The following is a 12,785-nucleotide window of genomic DNA, read 5'->3' as shown; positions in this document are numbered from 1 at the left end:
CTATGAACAGTGCATTGTGTGGGTATTTCGTTGGATAACCAACGAAATACCCATTGTGGTATAAAAAAAAAAGGCAACCTATTTTGATCTAATGACTGCAAAAATAAGTCATTTTGGCTCCAGACTCCTAAAAAAGCTCACAAACTCAAAATCCTTGGCTTTATTGCAGCAAATTAGCCTAATTTTACACAGTAGAGACAAGGGGTTCATATTCTTGATTAATTTCCTCATTCAAAGAACAATCCTCTGCTATCCACAAAACTGCATGAGCCAAAACAATAGGCAAAGTTGCAGCCAAAGTGATTATAAGATGGAGTCCAGCTTTAGTGAAAATAAGAGCAAGTGCTGTCCCAGTGGCTAGCAGTGGCAGAACAATAGTCCTAGTATCGAACGCGATAAGCCAACGAAAGAGGACAGAATTGGCCACTGCACGAAGCAATAACAAATGCAAGATTGCCACTTCCTTAAAGGCAACTAAATAGACCAACGAAACCTTACGTTCAGGAATAAGCGCGATGAAAAGGACTATCCACACGAATTCAGCATAGTATAGCCCGAATTTGCATAAGTTTTTAATGATTCGCGCTGCTGCTGATTCAGGGGTGGGAGGGATACTAAATGGACATGTAATTTGGAAGATAAATGGTTGGATTTTTTCAAGATTTGGGGTTTGTTTTGATTCATCAGGCTGATTTTGGGTTTGAGGATTTGCAGAAGTGGCTGATGGCCTTTGCACTGCTGCACCATAACTTGCCATTTTTTGTGAGATGAATGTGTGTGAGAGTATGGAGAAACTAAGGGTACTTATTGATTATATAAAGTAGAAATGAGTCACTGTCAGAGTCAATACTATGAATTTTCTTCCCTTTGATTTTAAGCATAGACTTTGAAAAATCAAAATAAGCATGGACCTGGTCATATATCGTGACTTTTTGCCCCATTGGTACGTAGCTTTTGGAGGGCATGAACTCACACGTCAACTATGAAATTTGAGTTTGTAATATCGGACCTGAATTGAGCTCTTGTAAGGACATTCAATAACATTATGCTTAATAGGTAACACACGCTCAGTATTCAAAATTTTCGGAAAAAAAAAAAGATTCAAATTTACCCCTAAACTTTTGGCTACGCTTTAATATTACCCTAAAGTTCGAGCTCTTTCAGGAGCACAAGGGCAAAAATGAGACTTTCGATGGTTTAAAATTACCCTAAATTTGAGCTCTACCAGAAGTTAATGGTAAGGGCAGGGCAATATTTGCTCAATTTTTGATAGTATCGAAGCCAAACTTGACCCTTTTTCCGATTTTATTACAATTATTCTTTAAACGAAAAGTAAGATATTCTAAGATTGAATTAATATTATTGACGAAGTGTCTTAGAAGCTTAAACTGAAAGGCTCTTTCACTTTGCAGTCCTTAGATTTTTAGGATTTGGTCCTTTACCATCCTAACAAGTAACAATCCGTAGACTATAGGGTTTGGTCCTTTTACCATCCAAACGCCCTAGGGTTGCATTTTTCCATATCAAACAATTTTTCTGGCAAAGGAAGTTACCAGGAAATGCTCACGTGACTATCAAAATTAACTAAATTGTTTTAAATAGACTTCAAAAAATTCCCAACTGCTTATACTGAAGAGTATTTTTGCCTAAACAGTAAAGTATGACTATAGTGTGAAGATTTAAAACGTCAGCATAATGCCTTCCTAGCGGAAAAAAAAATAAAAGAGAAAGAGAAAGCATGCCCTCTAAAAATGGAAAGCCTAAGAGATTCTCTTAATGGGCAATACAATTATCTGGCCATTTTGGCAATTTTTCCTGCTAGTAAGTTCATTGAGATGACAGAGCAACACTATAAAAAAAATATAGACAGCAAAATTGAACCTGACCATTTTACATGCGTGAAGTCTGAAGATGCAGAAACCATCAACATTTTCCACAGCATCAGAAATAAGACAAGTTTTCGTCAAATAGAAATACTGAAACTTTGAACATGTCAACTTTTTGTTCTGACACCCAGAAGAAACACATCTTTGTGCAAAGAGGATCTGATGTCAGCAACAAGCTAAATTTCCAGCCTCACTACATCACGGGCACGGCTGATGTCTGATCCTAAACATATTTTTCCCTTCAGTTTTCACGAAAAGGCAGTCGTGATAAGACTAGACATTATGCCTCGTTACAATTTTCAGCCCCACTACTGGAAGCTTTCAGGGAGAACCCAAGCATCCTGGCCAGCTTCTATTCATGATGCCTGTGTTTCTTATGTTTCCATGAATAAACACCTTTGGTTCCTTCGTCTGTGTGATGCAAACAGGTTAAAGTAACAAGGATGCTGCCCAGATTTTTGCAGCTATCAATTGGCATTGTCTGAAAAACACTTACCAGTGATATTGGAGGAAAACCAATTCGTACACGAACCCGAGAAAAACCATCAACACTCATCAGACATTTGAATCCTTCGATGTAAGAATTCTCACTGTACAGCAGAATTGGTAAAGATAACGTACTATAAACAAGATCCAGATTAATTAAAACACTATCAGCGAAGGGTTTTTGGTGGGAGGGGGGGGGGGGGGGGTGTTTGGTTGTGTTCAGAACCTAATCCTTTAAAACTGAAGAGGAAAGAAAGAAATGGCAAGGCACAGGTGCAATTCTGATTCAGCAACTGGCAGAGAGTAAGAATCTTATGTTTCTTCAGCAAATAATTAACACGGGGACATAGAAAGGCTCGAAACAAGCTTTTGATCCCTATTGTCACGTCATTTTCAAATGCATTGACTGGTCAAAGGTATGTATGTTAGATATTTTCTAAATAATTGTTGTAAGAATATCTGAAGCGTGCAACCACTATGCTTATTCAGGAAGAATGTTCTAGCCTACGTTCTTGTAATGATCACTAACATTGCACTTAAATATTAAGCTATTTTAACCAAGCATAAGTAATAACTCAACACTACCCTTTTATACAAGACGTGGTGATCCATGTGTGTGATAGTATTCCATTTAAAATGTGTTATCTTCTTGTATCATTTAAATCTTTCAGCACCAACCTTAGGCAACGCTGATATCTATCTGAAGACCCAAAAATTGACTCTAGTGAGCAAATTGTCACGTGTATTTTTATCCCAAAAAAGATTTTTTTCCCCCTCAGAAAACGGTTAAAGTAGACGATTCGTATGTGCCATGTACAGGCAACATACCACCACAGTAGCTTATAAATGTATATGATTGGGAAGCAAGAGTTCGATCTACCAATGAACCAAGAAGTAAAAGATAATAATTCATATGCAGTACTTTTGTCAGACCTAATATTCATCAGTAACACCAACTATATTGGTTTAAGATCAATAATTTGAATATCGACGTGAATTCAGATGCAAAATTATTTGTTTTATAGTTTTTTTAGCAGTCTTGTCCGAGGAAGGAAAAACACAATATGAGCATTACAAGAAATGCCTCTCCATTACAGATATCAGCATTCCTCGAGGAATAAAAGAATAAGAAAAATAAAAAAAAGCATCATCCTTAACATGGAGATAACCAACTCCTTTACAAAATCATATTGAAAGTTAAGAAACTCCATCATATCACATTTTGTAAATCAATGTCATCCTCTACCTAGAGTCATTCGTTTGGTGAAGCCTCAAATGCTTCATTTAGAAGTGCTATTCCAGGCGTTTGTAAAGAGCTTAATCACCATATTCTCAGGGGTGTAGACCACTAAATATGTGATCTTTTTTTTACAATGTAAGAGCAGTGATCCATTTGGGTCATGCTAAGGTCAGGTTCATTTAGAACTAAACCCTAATACCTCAGTTCTGTAAAATCACGCATGGGTTAATCGGAATCCTAGAATGGGGAGCAGGGGCAGTGGTGGCACTGAAAGCTAGTGTCTTCCAAGTTCCATCACATGACACTGAAATTTACCAAGTAAAGTTGGAAATGATTTCAGCTTTGCAATCAAAGAAAGGCCAACGCAATTAAGCTACCCAACGATCAAACAAGCCTTACTTCCCCATAAATCACTTCACTCTCACTCTCTATGCTTGCCCTTATTTAGACTCGGAACGCCACTTTAACCCATTAGCTTAGAAGCTAAAGTACATAAGTCAACAAATCACTTACGATTGTCCGTAACGGCTTAGCCTCTAAAATATAGAGAAATCGAAAAAATTAGCCAGCAAAATAAGATAAATAAATTGCAAAGAACTCACTTCAGGAGATATGTGAAATTTCTCATCTGAAAGTCTTCCAAAGAAATATTTTCTTCTTTAGAGTACCTGAACCCAAGAAAATAGCAAACTTGAGGTTAAAATGCAGTTAGAAGGGAAAAAGGAGAAACAATAACATAAACTTTGAAAGATGCTCATCAGTAGCAAGGTAAAATGTATAGACATAATCAACCATAATATTGCATCACTAAAAAGCTATTTGTACTAGAATACCCACAATATTGCAAAAAACCACGCATGTAAAACTGCTATAAAAGAAAGAAACCTTACTGTCACAGGAACATACAGACACACCTCACTGAGATATGGATATTTATATCATCCATAAGTAGGTGGTGATCAACAGGAATGAAAGGAAAATGGCAGAAAAGATGTCATGTGCCATCAGAACTTTTGCAAGCGAACAAAAAAGATTGAAATTATTTTACTCTATCCATTTCAAATTGAAAATAGAAGATGAGGTGGAGATCCTAACACTCGAAGCAGGAATATAGATGCCTTTCTTGGATGTGGAGGAAAGAAATTCGGCATAGTACATAAATTTTGTAGAGATAAATACACTATAAGTGGAATGCACTAAAATAGAAAAAGAATTACAGCATGATGGAACAAGGAAAACAGCATTAAATCAGTAATTTTATTCTACATTATTAAACAACAAGACAACTCTGACATAATATATTCTGAAAACAATACAACAGATGTAATTTTGTTAACCAGCTATAGATCGAAATATTAATCCTAAATTGGTCTGAAAGATATATTAACCCATAAAACGAACTAATATTGCTATGTCAAAACTAGTTTATTCAGTGGAAAAAAAAAAGGAAAAAGATAAATATTAATAATAGTGGAAAGAAATAATAACCAAAAAGAAAGCAGAAGAACAAAAAGACCAAAACAAAAGAAAAAAAGAAAAAAAGAGGAGGGGGGTGTTGGAGGGAACTCTTTTTGATGAAGCAGCTTCACTGATGGCATCAAGAAGATGCAAAAGAGTAGTACACAAAAGAGAAGTTAAAAGGGGATAACTAGCTGCTTCTTTTTTTCTTGCTTCCGTTATTCAATCTTGCTCGTCAACATTGAATTCTCTTTATTTTTAAGTTGCAATGCGATCCAAATATCTAAAACATGTAGTAAAACCTCACCTGTGAGGCGACATGAAAAAAAGAAAAGGGAAAAAAATCCTCCCAAAAGATAACTGCAAAAGAAACGAGACTATGTGCTGACCTTCTTGCCAATAAGGCACTAGCCAGGTCGCTCCTGCCATGTCATCCTATACCAATTGGCATATGGCTAGACTAGGCTACAAGAGTTGAGCCATCTTAGCTTGGGGGGGGGGGGGGGGGGGGAGGGGGACGGCAATAGTCCTTCTAGTTGAAAACAATGGCACTTGTTGATGGAGCTATAGTTCCTCAAGGATAAATACTAGGCTATATTTTTTTTTTTCCCTTGAGAAGGATAAATATTAGGCTATATACCCATATAGCTTTATTACTTATATCACATCTCTCTATCAACTACCAAGTTACCAAACTCTATTACTTCCCTTAAGCATGCCAACAACATCTTTGTACATCACCAGTGTAATGCCAAAAGTGGGGTTCGAAATAAAAAAAAGGCTATATTCTCTCAATTACTATATCTGTTACGGGCTGCCTTCATTGTGCCTTGGCACCCGTAACCTCACGCGCCCGAGCGGGCCAAACGAGTGTCAGCCGCACAGGCAGTGTCAGCCCCACAGGCAGTGTCAGCCGTGCGGGCGGCGTGCACCAACATGGCTTCCGACGGACGGGAGTCCACAATCATCTTAGATATGCTCCATTGCATATCCTAAGAGCAGCAAGGAAGTTTAGCAAGGATCTGAGATGAGCCCATGGGTCGTCGACGCACGAGCGGCCCGTGCGAGCCTGAGTGTCAGTCCCAAGCGTTTCCGAGCTATGGATGGAATCTTGGGATTTCGGGTGAACACACCCTTCCTAGGATGTTATTGAATGTGCTTACCAAGTTTGGCGTCACTTGAACATCATTTACCTAAGGGCTTGACTTAGCCAAGGAGCAGTGTCAGTGTCAAAGCTCCCTAAGGCCATATCTCGGTCCACGAGCATAGGAATGAGATGAAACTTCATGGAGGAGTGAAGGAAGTCAAGAGAAAGAGTTAGGAACAGACGGCTGGGATTCTCGGGCAGAATCATGTCCAGTGCTAAAACTTGGGCTTTTCTTTTTAAAGCATATATAAGGGGGGCACAGGTGTCTCAGCTCAGCTAGCCTCCCCAGTGCGTGCCACCATCAAGCCGCACCAAATGAGCAACCTTGGGGGCCAACCTCAAGGGCCTGCCTAGGCATCCCCAAAGGGTCCTAGGTACCCATACGAGTTACGCAACTCTATGGGCGGCGCTCGGCCACAGGCCAGCGTTGGGCGCCCAACGAGGGTCGGAGGCTTGACGTATGGACCGACCATGCCCTGCGGGCTATCCTTGAGAATGAGAAAGCCCTTCGTGTCGATTGAACACTCGAGGCACCTCTCCTAAGAGCCTCGTGTGTTGACTTGTGAGCTTGGCTCAGGTTCAGCCTAGCGAGCAAGGGTCCGTTGGCCTAGACGTGCAGTCGTAGGGCGACGCTGCACCATGCAAGATGGAAGTATGTCGCGAGGGCTACATTTAGCAAAGCCTCATCATAGGCATACTACAAAGGACACACATGACACAGGCCAAGGATTCAGGAGTTGCCCTACTCGGGCGTCGCACCGGTCAGGTGCACAGGCACCAGACCAGTGTCAAGCCTGAGGATTGGACTGTGGGCGCACCAGCGACGCTCAGCACCAGTCGAGGGACTGTCATGTCCGTAGCCAACCCCAGGTGTGTGTGCAGGCAAAGACCCAACATATGAAACATGCTACAGGGGCCTAAGCATTGTATTGTTGAAAACGTTTGCGTTCTCCAAATATATGATTTCTCCCATGCCGCTTTCTCGCTCGTGATCCTATCAGTGATTATGTACTAGGCTTATCTAATGAATTGAGATCCGGTGCCAAGCCTGACTTCCCATTACTCCAATCGGAGATCCTATTTTCTTTAGTAAAGAGCCTTGCTAGCGGAGAAAGGCTGGGAAACTATAAGGTCTCGTAGGAAAAAGACAAAACGTAGGTAGGCTGCCACGCAGAGTCCGCTGAAGCTAAGCCTCCAAAGCCACGGGCATAAGGTCGTGCCATGAGTCCTGGGACTATCACTAGGCTGGCTCGTAGTCCGCCTGGTCTACGGGCGCCGCACGGGCCATTAGTGAACCGCTGACACTATGAAAGAGGCGGCCCGTGACAGTTGGTATCAGAGCACAGAGATCATATCATTAGTACATTATTGAATGTCAGTGCAGAGTTCCTATCAAGGCAGGAAGCGATGTTCTTAATGCCAATCAAGTCAGCGAACCAGACCAAATGCCACTGACTAAAGGAGATTGGTTGTATTCAGTTTCCGTTAAAATTTTCTTCATCAACCATGAACCACATTTTTCAGAATCATGTCATGCCACAACCGTTGTTTCCGCCATCGGTTGCATTAGGTGATTTCATGTTGAAGCATCCGAATTTCATCGACGTACCTTCAAGGATGGCTTTCACACAATGAGCACTAATTTCAGAGGGATTCCATTGAGACGCATCTGGTCAGCAGGTAGCACCATTGGGTTATGCTGCTGGGGATGCGTCCACATCCGTCAGTGTTATAAAAAATCTGTTGGCAGTCGATTAGTAGCTTTATTTAGCGAATCATGGAATCGCTAAAACATCAAGTAGAGACGGTGAGTGCATCAAAAACTTGCCCAGTCAAGGTCTCTTGTCCATGTACATAACAGCTGAATCTTTTCGAGTGTCCTCGATGAAGGGTGGACCACAAGCATTGCCTGAGGGCGCACAATTGCGGGAATTACAACATTAGACGCCTAGCCATCATAAAGGTCGCAAGCAATGGAAGGCGAGTCCATCAACAACCATGTCAACATCCAGTGGGCTTATACGCCTAAAGCAAGGGGCAAGCCCCAGCTTGTGATCATCAGGGCTGCGTATTACGGGAGGCGAGCTATCGCCAATAACCTATCATCATACCTATCATCATGGAGGGAGAGCAATCTCCAACTTTGAGCTCTAGACATTGGGTGATACCGAGCTAGAACGGGGCGCACCAATGAGCCGCGACAACGTAAGGAAGGACCTGTGAGCAGGCTTCTTTGCGGGGAGTTCATATGTCATAATTAACAGGTGGAACCATCCACCACATTTGTAATGGAATGCCAAACCAGTTAAATGGGGAGGCAGAATCAGGAAAAAGCCGAACTACTACGTAGGGAGGTAATGTCATTAAAGAGCCGAACCACTAAGCGTGGGGAGGCAAATGTCGCACATTGTGTTGTTAAACCGGCACACGGAATAACACCAAAATTAGGCTGATTGCATGGCGGGAGACATTGCGGAAAGTCACCGATCCACGACGCGTGGGTTAGGCATTTCATCATGCTGAATCACCAAGGTGAGGAGGCAAAGATCATTGACCAACATAAGAGTGGGGAATAACTAAGCTTCAAGTTTGAGAATGTGATCTATCCAAAGGATAACCAAGGGATACCGAACAACCAGGACGGTAACACAGGTACCACACTGGAGAATCGGGCATCAAGCATAGGAGGATCAATTTGAGAACAAAGACCTATGGTCACGTATGTATGAAGCTATCTCCCCTCGAGCAGAGAAAAATTAAGTACTCACCAGGAGTACATTCCAAGAGTTCTTCTCAGTACCACATGGTACCAAACATCTGAGTTGCTGAAGATGCCATGGTCCAGCATGGTCTTTCCAAAGGCCATATTATATGCAGATTGGTTTAGAGTTGAGCTTCAAGCAGCCACCAATGCCAGGGAATAAGCAAGTCGTTATGTTAGTCACAATTTTTCCACCAGGACATTGGCTCAAATTGCAAGTCACTCCGAGTCATGATATCGGTACTTGACCTTGCTTATACATCCAACAAGGTGAGTTGCCCACAAGAGAGAAGGGGTCCCTAACAGCATGGTTGGCGAGAGAGCCACACTAAGGGATGCCCACAATGGCCATCAGGCTGTCATCAACCACACAAGCCATCAGGCTATCATCACGATATTGGTGCCACACCAAGGGATGCTCATATGGGTCACTGTATCGTCGTTCTCAATCTAGGTTGGCAACCGTCATCAGATCATTAGCAGACATATGGTCATCAGATCATCGGCAGACATATTGTCATCAGATCATTAGCAGACATGATGACTCAGATCATCGGCAGACATATGGTCATCAGGTCATCGGCAGACATAGGGTCAACAGGTCATCGACCAACATGCCGTTCTCACATCATTGACCAGCAGTCGTCCTCACATCATCGGCCATCAGGCCGCCATCATCTTTCATCCCCCACCAAGGGCGCCATTGCTAGTGTGTCGCCAAGAGATGAGGACATCTTGGAACATCGGCATCAGCATTTCAGTACTGCTGCCACCCATGTGGGGGAGTATTCGCCCGTTGCGACAGCATTGGGTCCGTGCATTTCCAATTGGAGAAAAATCTTTCACAAGCAAAGCAAAGAGACCGCACCAAACATAGTGGGGGTTGCATGTGCCACATCAGGGTGTGCCAATCCTAAACCGGGCTAAAGATACAAAGGGAGCAGAACATCAACTGGCTATAAACTAAGTGCCTTAGTCGGGAAAAGGTCTCAGATGTAAACTACCAGTCGGAAGCAGACTTCCAAAACGTATTTGCCATTTTGCTACAATCATCATGTGGCTAGCAAGAGTGCCACCACTCAAAGTTAGGCCACCACAGGATGCATCAGTTGTCGTGAGGATCATGGCGTGGTTGACAACGAGGTCACCACGAAGTTAGCCACCAGAGGGTGCAAGCGTGGAGGCTCTTTCCAAGTGAACACCGGGAGGTGAAGTGCAGAGGCACGCTTGGAAGAAATTTGGGGGAGCAGTGCACGGGCACGACTCCATTTTCAAGAAAAACACACATGGGTTGCGAACCCACAGGATTTGGGGCCGCGATGTAAAACCCCGAGGGGTCAAACTCCGGGTTGTCATTGGCGTTATGAGGCATCGAGGACCATGCCTAGCTTGAGTGGGGGAGAATGTTACGGGCTGCCTTCATTGTGCCTTGGCGCCCGTAACCTCGCGCGCCCCGAGCGGGACAAACGAGTATCAGCCGCACAGGCAGTGCCAGCCCACAGACAGTGCCAGTCGCACATGCAGTGCCAGCCCCGCAGGCAGTGTCAGCCGTACGGGCGACCTGCACCAACATGGGTTCCGCCAGACGGGAGTCCACAATCATCTTAGATATGCTCCATTGCATATCCTAAGAGTAGCAAGGAAGTTTAGCAAGGATCTGAGATGAGCCCACGGGTCGTCGACGCACGAGCGGCCCGTGCGAGCCTGAGTGTCAGTCCCGAGCGTTTCCGAGCTATGGATGGAATCTTGGGATTTCGGGTGAACACACCCTTCCTAGGATGTTATTGAATGTGCTTACCAAGTTTGGCGTCACTTGAACATCATTTACCTAAGGGCTTGACTTAGCCAAGGAGCAGTGTCAGTGTCAAAGCTCCCTAAGGCCATATCTCGTTCCACGAGCATGGGAATGAGATGAAACTTCATGGAGGAGTGAAGGAAGTCAAGAGAAAGAGTTAGGAACAGACGGCGCCTCATTTGGAGTTTGAATCATTGAGAAAGGCCAAGTGGGATTCTCGGGCAGAATCATGTCCAGTGCTAAAACTTGAGCTTTTCTTTTTAAAGCATATATAAGGCGGGCACAGGTGTCTCAGCTCAGCCAGTCTCCCCCGTGCGTGCCACCATCAAGCCGCACCAAGTGAGCAACCGTGGGGGCCAACCTCAAGGGCCTGCCTAGGCATCCCCAAAGGGTCCTAGGTACCCATACGAGTTACGCAAATCTATGGGCGGCGCTCAGCCACAGGCCAGCGTTGGGCGCCCAATGAGGGCCGGAGGCTTGACGTATGGACCGACCATGCCCTGCGGGCTATCCTTGAGAATGAGAAAGCCCTATGTGCCGATTTAACACTCGAGGCACCTCTCCTAAGAGCCTCGTGTGTTGACTTGTGAGCTTGGCTCAGGTTCAGCCTAGCGAGCAAGGGTCCGTTGGCCTAGACGTGCAGTCGTAGGGCGACGCTGCACCATGCAAGATGGAAGTATGTCGCGAGGGCTACATTTAGCAAAGCCTCCTCATAGGCATACTACAAAGGACACACATGACACGGGCCAAGGATTCAAGAGTTGCCCTACTCGGGCGTCGCACCGGTCAGGTGCACAGGCACCAGACCAGTGTCAAGCCTAAGGATTGGACTGTGCGCGCACCAACGACGCTCAGCACCAGGCGAGGGACTGTCATGTCCGTAGCCAACCCCAGGTGTGTGTACAGGCAAAGACACCCCAGGTGTGTGTGCAGGCAAAGACACAACATATGAAACATGCCACAGGGGTAGCAAGGCAAGGCCAAGGCCTTGACATCGACCCAGCGGCACCGCTAAAGCTAAGCCTCCAAAGCCATGGGCACAAGGTGTGTGTGCAGGCAAAGACACAACATATGAAACATGCCACAGGGGTAGCAAGGCAAGGCCAAGGCCTTGACATCGACCCAGCGGCACCGCTAAAGCTAAGCCTCCAAAGCCATGGGCACAAGGTCGTGCCATGAGTCGTGGGACTATCATTAGGCTGGCTCGTAGTCCGCCTGGACTACGGGCGCCGCACGGGCCATTAGTGTACCGCTGACACGATGAAGGAGGCGGCCTGTGACATAATGTTGTATCATATAAAGAGAGTCATCCAATTCTTAAATCCTATTAGTTACTTCTTTGGTAAAAATATTCCAAATTTATTCAGTTCTAATCAAATGGGATCAGGATTAAGGCTTATGATTTAGGCTAGGGAAGCATAAAAGATGACTTTTCGGAAAATCCAGACCCTCAAAAAATGACTTTCGGAACAGCTATCTAGAGTATCTTTAATAAAAAATTAAACTCTTAGTGTCTTTTCTCGAAGGTTTCTACAGATATATTATGCATTAGTACACAACCACACATGACACAGTTTAGGGAAAGGAGATCCTGCAAAGGATTTCTCCAAATCAGATCGTATCCCAGAAAAGACCACTGAGTGAGCTGCATCAAAATGGTGATCAAGCATACCTCCATGGATAATGATCTTCACAAAATCGAGATATTCCACTCATCGCTGAAAAGGTGTCAATATGAACCGACAGTTCATCCGAATTCTTTGTTACACCATCTAGGCAAAGATTCAAGTCGATATTGTAAGCAAGCAAAACATAAAGGCCAGGAGAAAATCATAAAGTAAAACGAATGAGACTGATAATTAATAGAGGTGCATAAAAAGAAGAAAGCTTTAAAAGATGTGGAAAACCACATTATATCATAAGCACTAAGGTACAACAGGACATCTACATAATTTTAAGTGCCAGGCTGCTTACTATACACGGAAATTGATAATGTTGTTGCTCCACTTAAT

At 43.8% G+C, this 12,785-nt stretch overlaps 1 protein-coding gene across 1 annotated transcript in view; it reads right to left on the bottom strand.

The window, feature by feature from the left end:
• Positions 1-1,744: 1,744 nt before the first annotated feature.
• LOC132645818 (dol-P-Man:Man(7)GlcNAc(2)-PP-Dol alpha-1,6-mannosyltransferase) overlaps positions 1,745-12,785 on the bottom strand; it is a 34,549-nt gene continuing 23,508 nt past the window's right edge. Inside the window, exons 17-20 of the mRNA XM_060363032.1 lie at positions 12,446-12,545; positions 4,215-4,280; positions 2,383-2,476; positions 1,745-2,297 (exon numbers count right to left, since the gene is read on the bottom strand). Of these exons, the coding sequence (XP_060219015.1) occupies positions 2,208-2,297; positions 2,383-2,476; positions 4,215-4,280; positions 12,446-12,545 (350 nt within the window). The 3' untranslated portion in view covers positions 1,745-2,207. The remainder of the gene's footprint in view (positions 2,298-2,382; positions 2,477-4,214; positions 4,281-12,445; positions 12,546-12,785) is intronic.

This window comes from Lycium barbarum, chromosome 6 (genome assembly GCF_019175385.1).
Source record: "Lycium barbarum isolate Lr01 chromosome 6, ASM1917538v2, whole genome shotgun sequence".
NCBI lineage: Eukaryota > Viridiplantae > Streptophyta > Magnoliopsida > Solanales > Solanaceae > Lycium > Lycium barbarum.
The sequence above is the reverse complement of the archived record's forward strand: the minus strand, read 5'-3'. Positions and strand labels throughout refer to the sequence as shown.